Here is an 8,756-nt window from a genome sequence, read left to right as displayed (position 1 = left end):
ATTGATTGGGGGGGGACTTTCTATAAATCCAAACGTTGACCATTTATAGAACGTTCCTTTGAGTTAGTGTTGGCAAGTGAAGCAGAAATGTGTACACGCCATTAAAACAAAAACAATGCAACAGACGTGCTTTGTAATTACATGCAAACAGATTGTAACGTCTTCGTCGCTTTACATGAGGCCATCATCCGGTTCTACTGGGATTCATTTCAAAAAAAGTCTTCACAATTAAACCATATTAAAGTATATGTTGCATTTTGGTCATTTCTGACACACACTCGCACACAAAGACATTTTGGGTTGTTTTGCTAACCCAGTCGCAGGGTAGTTGTGGATTTTGAGCAGATTGGGTTCCTTTTATTTTGACCTAGCTCATTGGGTTCAAACTGGAACATGGCAGGGCTCCGCCGGCAAGTGCATCTGGTGTCCAAACTAAAATGTCCTAAGGAGTGAGTGTATTTGAATGAAGCTGTGCATTTCATCTACTCAGTTATAAGTTAGCGGCGTATACGTGTGTGAAATACAAAACTGAAGTCCAAACGACCACAGCGGCGCGGTGATTCTCACAGGCGGAAGCTTGTGTCACGGCCGCACACGATTTCCAGGTATGTACTGTCTGATATTCTAAATAACAATGCTGCCAAGTCCATCCCGCGAGCCATCCGCTCACAGCGTGCTGCTCTCCAATTTCAGGTCCACCTTCATTTTCTGTTTCTCCATGACGGCCTCCAGCTCCGTGGCCCTGCGAGCATCCTGCAGATGAGGCGGGAGAAGCAACGGAGACCCTATTAGGACCGAAGAGCACTGCTGAAATTGCGGCGGGACAAAATCCAAGATCACCTCCAGCAGCGCGCGCTGCACCGCCATTTGGCTGTACACCCGAGCGCCTTCGTCGGGGATAACTTCGCGTAGCTCGTCCTTGCTGAGAGAGAAGAGCTGAGCGCCCGTCAGGACCCCCAAACATGTCACCGTCCTACGAGAGCAACAGGTGAGCGGAGATGACTTAAGTGGCCACCAGACGGCGCCAGAGCAAGTCACTCACGGTTCACTAAAGCCTTTGCCAGCCAGCCACGACGCCACCTCCTCAGGGTTGGAGTGGTAGTCGAGGGGGAGGGAGGTTTCCGTCGAGCGAGGGATGATCAGAGGCTTGCTGTTGATGGCCTTTCCGTTGGTCAGCCTCTGGAGCAACTCGTCGTTCACTAACATGACTGGGAAGGATGCGCACGAGTCGGGTTTGTCACGCCATCCGCTGCGGCAAAAGTTTGAACGCCACCTCTACCTTTGTCGTCCTCCGTTGCCGACGCATGCTGGTTGTAGGTGGGCACGCTGTGCGGCATGCGTTGCCCAGTCGAGTTTGGGCGCAGAGTGGGCAGGCTGGGTGCGGCTGGGGTGAAAGTCTTGGCGAGTGGGGGCGGGGGCGGAGCTTGGGGGATCTAAAGAATATTTGGGATGTCAACGTCTTATCCAGACAGCCAGAGGATGCGTTTGGAATCGTTTGCGTGGAATAAGGTGTGAACGCAGCCAGAGTGAGGACGCGTGTTTGTGCGGGCCTTACGGTGGGGGGCCTGCTGGCGACGGGACTATCCACGTGAGTGACGGGCTCCAGGATGTTGAAGGGAACAAAGCCCACCTGGTTGAAGCGGTTGCGACACTTCCACCAGCGCTTGGATGACTCCAGCACCTGTTACACGCAAGCGGGAAATGGGACCGACCGCCAGACGGTGAGCAGTACTCTCAAGTCCCAAGTCAGTGGCGGGCTGTGCGTTTGCTACCCCCACCTTCAGTAGGGGCTTCGTCGGCCCGCTATTGTGTCACAATGACAGCAATTGTCCACATACCTCCAGCGTCTCCCCTTGTTGCACAGAAAGCTCCGTGTTGTTCCTGGCAATGAAGTCATAACTGCAACTGTAGACTTTTTCGAACTCTGGGGGACCTCCTGTGTCTCTTTCAGGGGGAAGGGAACATGCTGACGTCACATCGAGACCAATATAGTGATCCCTCACCATAGCACACGCTGGTAAACTTCTTTTTCTTGACTCGAAATATGATGACTATGTGTCTAAACTCATATTTAACCAACCAAGGGATCGACTCATAAGCCTAAATTAAACGTAGCTACCATGTGCACCACTAAATGCAATGAGACATTTTTTTTAAGACATAAATCCTTGCAAATTGTTTTGCAGATGCCCAAGTTCCCAACCGATGCTTGAAAAGAGGCCTTACATTTCATCACCGATGTGGATGTTGAGCAGCTGCTGCTGCTGCTGCTGCTGCTGTTGCTGTTGTTGCTGTTGCCCAAAACGTAGCGCATGCAAACATCGCAGTAAGTAAGACGTGACGGTGACAATCGAGCCTTAAGCATCATTGTGCACCTCTTGTTTGAGCCGGAGGGCCTCGTGCTTGTGTTGCGACTCGACCGGATCCTCCCAAACCCGCCCGTCCGCCCGGAACGCGTCGGGCTTCCAGCCGTCGAGGAACACGGGCGTATACGGAGCGATGGGCCCTCTGAGCTCAGAGCTGACGGCACACGAGGAGCACTTTAAATAGCATTCTTACCATTCTATTCCATTGGATCATTATGGTATGCCCCCACCCCCACCCCCCCAAGTAGTACTGACCGAGCATGTGTCCAATTGGGACCCAGGGACGTCCACAGTTGCCTCTCCTCCACGTTCAGGTTCTCTTGTAGCAGGGACACGGCAGCGCCGGTCAGGGCGGGGCTGGACACGGAGGCCGCCAGCGCCGGGCCCCCTGTCGTCTTCACCATCTGGACACACCCAGATAAGACAAACAAACCACTGTTCACATGCCTGCTCTGATAAGCAATCCGCTACGTTCACACACACACACACACACACACACACACACGAACACTCTTTTCATACATGGCAGCTCTAAAAGCTAAATATAAGGCATCGGCGACTGCTGCTGCCCCAAGACTGGGGCAGCACAGGCTGGGATAGGCTCCAGCACAGCCGCCATCCTTGAGGAGTTTTTGCTATTTTTGCTTCTCAATTTAAGTGTGTCATTTCTATTCTTTTATCCTAGACTTTGACATCTTTATGTAGTGCACAGTACGGTATATCCTGTAAACCCTCTGGTACACGATGACGGTTGCTAGACTGTCATCAACAGCCAGAGGCAAATTGCTGGCGTGTTTCGCATACTTGGCACCTAAAGTGATCATTCTCTTGTGAGATGAGTCGTACTTTTTGGTTGCTGTGAAAAGTAAAAAGGGAGAGGATGAAACATCCACTCACCATATCCAGAGGTTTAAATACGTGATGAACAAGCTCCTCGGAGGAAGGATTGGCGATGATTGATTTCAAACGGGCCTATGCAAAGAAACGATCAACAATCAAGCAGAAAAAAACAAAAAAAAAAAAGTACCAAAAGGAGTGATGTGGTTGAATACAGACCAACAGACTGAAGCAATACTTGAATTTCTGGAAGATGTCGACAAACTCCTCCTCGGGTGGCGGCCTTGCCCTCATGGTGAGTAGATCTTCTATTTGAACAAATAAGCAGAGGTGGCGAAAGTACTTAAGTAGAAGTACACGCCCTTCAATTAAAAAAAAAAAAAAAAAGTGGAAGTACTGATTCAGACGAAATGTACTGCAGTACAGTCACAATAATTTATTTCAGATGAGAGAATTTTCTGCGCCCAGATCAGTCAAGCGTGTGCGATCACATCATTTTACCTTCCGCACTCTGCTTTTTGCTTTTCTTCTTCTTCCTCCTCTGGTTGAGCACGATGGCAGCCTCGGCAGTCTGCTGCAGTTTGGACATGAAGCTCTCGATGTCATCGAAGCAGTGATTGAGGATGTCCTGGCCGAGAGGAAGTAGCTCTTTGAACACTTGACTTGCGTGTGAGGAGACCATACTGCCCCCACCCCCCCCAAAAAAAAAATGAAGGCCTACCACTTCTCTCTCAGCTCGAAGCAAGGAGATGTCAGGGCCCCCGTTGGCTGCCGTGAGAGAGGTAAGATCATCTCATTCATTGACTTGCAATACCTTGACTTACGACCGCACCAATTTCTCACTTTTTCAAGCAAAAGTTGGACTAAATGTAACCAAACCGAGCTGAGAAGTCAAGATGCCACTGTGCAAAAAAAGGTGCTTTTCTGACCTCTCGGTCCCGGGTAAGGCGGGGGGTTGTGTGGAGGGGCATTGGGAGCGTGCGCGATGGGGGGGCTCGGAATGCCATAGGGGTCAATCATGTCTGCGCCGTTGTGGGAAAGCCTTCAGGGAAGAAGATGAGATGGATATTCCACAGTGTTAAGACTTGCTGCTGATGATGATGATGATGATGATGATGGCGGTTGCTGACTCGGCACTGTAGGTGAGCTTCACATCCACAGCACACACTAAGTATATTGCTAGCCTAAACACAAAATTGCCGAAGTGATCTCACTGGACTGTTGCAATATCAACACAAAATGTCCTTGCGAACACGTTTTTTTTTTCTTTTTTTTTTCTTTGTCGATGTAGAGCCTCAAATATTTTGCTGTTACTTGTGGAAGGTGTGTGTGTGTGTGTGTGTGTGTGTGTGTGTGTGTGTGTGTGTGTGTGTGTGGGGAACGTCTCCCCTGCATTCAACTGGAGTTCACTGTACACCACCAAAACCCATCATTGAACCACCAGGAAACATATTTTACACAAACACACACAAAAAAAAAAATCTGACCAAATTAAAATCACCAAAATGATTAAAAAAAAACCTGAAATTGTGAGGATGTCTTCTCAATTGGCTCACAAATGTACTCACTCGGAGTGAAATCTTTCCGTGCGCTGACTGACAACGGGTGGATACACAGGTTATTTGGGATTTCTGCCATTTTGTCAAAAAGCTTTTCGTCGCTCTGCCTGTCACGATACGTCGCCGGCATCGAGGCTGTCAATGAGCAAGCATTCGTTAGTTGTAGTATCAATGAATCATCATATTTGGACCAATTATGTGAAATTGGATAATGAGATGTCTCACAACGCACTGGCGCGGTGATCGCAAGTCACTGGTGTCAACACAACACAAAAGGCCTTGCCTTGCGTAGGCATATGCGTTAAAAAAAAAAAAAAAAAAATCAAGGCGAGGGAGCGCGCAGAGCTCTACCTTCACCTTACCGATGCAAATATCTGTGAGCAATCACTTCCCACCTTTGAACGACTCCCTACCCGGAAGTACCGCATCGAGCTTTCTTACCCCGTTAACGGTCCCTCCGCTGGTCCTTTGAAACACTCTCAGCAGGTCATCCGTAATCCAAAGCCGAGCACCCTGAAACTATTCCGAGGTCACCTCTCCGCTGCTCCTTGTTCCTTTTTGCCACAGCGGCTGGGCTGTCTCTGTCACACCTTCTCGAGTTATGTGTGAACCGGTCCAACAGGTTGCTCTCTGTCAGCTGTTTGCATTGCCCTCCCCCTCGAGCGTGCACGCGTGCTAAACACACACACACACACGCGCACACGCAGCGACGGTAACTGTGGCACCGCTTTGATTCGGCCTAATGGCGGCGGGAAAGCAAAGTGGTGAACAGGAGGTGGCTCGTTTTTGTTTAGCTCTTCATTGACCGCTAAAAAGAAAGTGGAACCACAACAGAAGGTGTTAAACACCCCAGAAGGTGTTAAACACCCGCGTCATCTCAATCGCCGGTCCAAATCAGGTCCCAAAATGGCTTTCAAGACAGAGCTTTTGAAAAAGAGACAGCAAACGGGCTCGTTGAATGTGTGCCGGGAAGTCATTCTGTAGTTTGAGATCAGCGACAGAAAAAGCCCGATATCCCCACAAAGCTTCCGCTTGGACTTTGGTACCTCCAGGAGTTACCGGTCAGCTGACCCGAGAGAACTGAGGCGGAGGGGGCGAGAACCATTTCCATTAGGTATGGGTTGGCAAAAAAAAAAAAAAAAGTCAAATCAACCGTTGTATCCAACTGCTGCCATTCATAAATGAAAACTAAATACATTTGTGAGTGGATTGAGGCAAGATCATTCTTTCCGTTTGTCTACTTTTGGTCATGGTTTTGTCATTTATGTCGCAGCTCGTGACGTATCCGGTCGAAGTGTGTGTACCTGATTGGATCGGGGATGGTCTTGCTCCGGCCGGACTTGGAAACAGCCTGCGTGATGTTGTTGCAGACTTGTTCTGCCTGCGAGAATGCCCAGCTAAAAGTAAAAACCGGAGCCACTCAGGTGAACACACGGCGGCTTTTTTTTTTTTTTTTTACGGGACTTACCTGTATGTTCTCACAGTTGAAGAAGAGAATATCCGGTTTCTTCTCATTGGGGCTTTGGCACACGAGGAGAAGGAGGGATGGAAAACGCTCCTCCGAGTTGATGGACTCGCAGCGGAAGATGGAGGTGAAGGTGTACTTCTCCAGCTCCTCCTGCATACCAAAATAATAATAATAATAATAGTAATGATCAGCCATTTTATGCATAAATAAATATCTCATATTTTATATATCAATAATTTACGCATTGTATTTTGATTTGCGCCGTTGTGGGCGTAAACACGGTTGACTTTGAGGTCGAAGCGTGTGACCTATGTATGCTTAGAAGTATGTGCAGAATCCGCATCACATCTACCCGCCTTAGTCTGTATATCTCTGAGATAAACGGCATCAGATCCGACATCCAGCAGCATGTGTTGACTCCACAGCTTGTTGCTCTGAGCCAGCAGGAGGAGACGAGACTGGGCCTCCTCCACGCTCTTCACGTCTCCTCTCTGGAGAGAGAAGGTGATCAGGTGCTGGACAAAGAACCAAAAAAGACAAATTAGTCACTGGATACACAATGTCACGTGGTGGGGGGGGGTGGGGGGGTGTCACATGAAAAGACTCACCTTGACAAAATACTGTCTGATGTTTGTCATCCTTCGTCCTTGTGTTCATGTGTGTCATTCACTGTGGATGACAACATTGTTTGCCTCAGAGTTACTGATGGGTCTTTTCGTCACCTCAAACGAGTAAAATGTAAAAAAAAAAAAAAAGATAATAACAAAGGTTGCTGAGTGCCTATTGACACCGCACGATACCACCAAAGTACTACTTTCCTGTTAGATAGCGCATATCATTCCCGCAACATCTGGTATTCCAATTTGGAGTCCCTGCTGTATTTGACACAGGTGGAACGACACAAGCCAACACTTAACTAGAAACAAAACAGTCCTTGAAAAAAAACGACGTCATTCATTCGTTCATTCATTCATATGAAAGGCTTTGCCGCACACTAAATTCCCTCAGTCTTATCTCTCCGTAAATGCGTAACCAGGGCTCTCACTGTGCGCTTGGGCTGCACAACCGGTCTGACGGCATCACAGTATTTTCCGATCCACCCTCTCATCATCAGCACTGGACTAAAATCAGCCAGTATCACTCACGCTCATTAGTATCGCTCACACTTCCTTCGCTAGGCACTTTCACAGACGATGCTACAAAATTGCGAAGACCAACAAAACGTAGCCAAAAAAACGGCACTGAACTTCAGTTTGTTTGGGAAAATGTCCCAAGAAGTATTCAAGTTCCAGACCTTCCTTCGTGTTGGCTTGCCCAGCGGGGGGCTGTGTAATACAGACGTCCAGATATTCTGTTCATGCAGAAGGTCTCACCCCCTCGGGAGGCTTAGTCGTTCTTTGCGGAGGATAAAAAATACATGCCGTTGAATATTGTTGCGTTGCCTTTCTACGTGTTGCCCCACCGTTTGTGTTCCAAGATCCGTTGCTTCCAAAAGCGTAACTCCCGATGCTCACTGTTAGCGCGTCAGTGGGATTTTTACATTGTTGGTGAGCAGTCAGCTCAGCGGGCTATCCTGAGCCAACGCTATGTTGTTGTTTCAAACACACAAAGTGTCATTCTGTTTTGTTTCATCAAACTGTACGCTTCAACTACAAGCGGCGCCAAATGTTTTAAAGCCTCTTTTGGATTCCGACTAATCCGTCTGAGGAACTCTTGGGGCAGAAATATGTGGCACAAAAATAACAAGGATAGTAAAGGCGTTCTACTTTTTGTGATACTGTCAAAGCGCACCTGACTAAAAATAGATCGACGACATATGTTATTGCTGTACGCGTCACCTCCTCCTTAACCTGCCCTACTGCCTGTTTGAATAGATTGACAGTCTACGTCAAAATGTATGTGGAATCAGTCAACTTACCAAGGTCAACAAGCTTCCAATAACGTTTTTCCTGACCTCCAAAACGATGTCTGTGTTATTAAATGGAAAAAAATGCCCGCCGAGAGTGCAGGTATGACACTCCCCTGAATGCTTTTAGCAGAGCAGAGGTGTGTCAATTTTTGCAGTTCCCACCCTGCCCTGCCCGCCCTCACTGGAATCGTGTTCTCGAATCTGGTGTGTTGTGTTGACACATGTTTTGGGGTTGTAGCCAGGGGCGACATGCAAGGGAAGAAAGTTGATGACGCTACGAGAGGCCCATGACTGACGGCGAATAGAAAAAGTTTCCCCAAACTTGATGGGGCCAAAAGCTACTCCCCCAAAAAACTTTGAGATATTTAGCTTTCAAGTGGACATTTCTGGATGAACTGAAAATGCAGCTGAACATTACTTGACAGCTGACTTGACTCTTATCGACTGGAGCAAAAAAAAAAAAAAAAAGATCTTTTATTTTGAATCGATGACTCAGAGAGAAGAAGAAGCACCCTCCCTCAAGCCAAATACACACCTAATGTACACACTCCCTGACCACATTAGAATGAACTAAATTACACAACGAGATGGCAAAAAAAAAATCCTTTACGAAGGTT

At 47.9% G+C, this 8,756-nt stretch overlaps 1 protein-coding gene and 1 long non-coding RNA gene across 7 annotated transcripts; one reads left to right on the top strand and one right to left on the bottom strand.

Annotated features, from left to right (window-relative positions):
* Positions 1–53: 53 nt before the first annotated feature.
* LOC109521750 (epidermal growth factor receptor kinase substrate 8-like protein 1) lies at positions 54–8,256 on the bottom strand. Of its 6 annotated transcripts, none has more exons than XM_019879839.1 (20): positions 8,149–8,256; positions 6,839–6,899; positions 6,587–6,745; positions 6,231–6,380; positions 6,067–6,143; positions 4,133–4,245; positions 3,925–3,971; positions 3,705–3,831; positions 3,423–3,511; positions 3,264–3,338; positions 2,622–2,770; positions 2,376–2,520; positions 2,227–2,291; positions 1,839–1,944; positions 1,556–1,681; positions 1,280–1,433; positions 1,043–1,208; positions 841–973; positions 394–753; positions 54–354 (listed from the first exon to the last, which is right to left on the bottom strand). In XM_019879839.1, exons 2-19 carry the CDS (start codon positions 6,866–6,868, stop codon positions 667–669), a joined length of 1,998 nt encoding a protein of 665 aa, XP_019735398.1. In that variant the 5' UTR covers positions 6,869–6,899; positions 8,149–8,256; the 3' UTR covers positions 54–354; positions 394–666. The 6 variants fall into 6 exon arrangements, with proteins under 6 accessions (XP_019735398.1, XP_019735548.1, XP_019735637.1 ...); XM_019879989.1 differs by having other exon boundaries at positions 2,227–2,282; XM_019880078.1 differs by having other exon boundaries at positions 2,227–2,279.
* LOC109523344 (uncharacterized) lies at positions 1,606–2,283 on the top strand. Its single transcript, XR_002169747.1, has 2 exons — positions 1,606–1,721; positions 2,187–2,283. It is a non-coding gene; the product is annotated as an uncharacterized LOC109523344 (long non-coding RNA).
* Positions 8,257–8,756: the final 500 nt, after the last annotated feature.

Source organism: Hippocampus comes, unplaced genomic scaffold (assembly GCF_001891065.2).
Source record: "Hippocampus comes isolate QL1 unplaced genomic scaffold, H_comes_QL1_v1.1 scaffold330, whole genome shotgun sequence".
NCBI lineage: Eukaryota > Metazoa > Chordata > Actinopteri > Syngnathiformes > Syngnathidae > Hippocampus > Hippocampus comes.
This window is presented reverse-complemented; position numbering and strand designations above follow the sequence as displayed.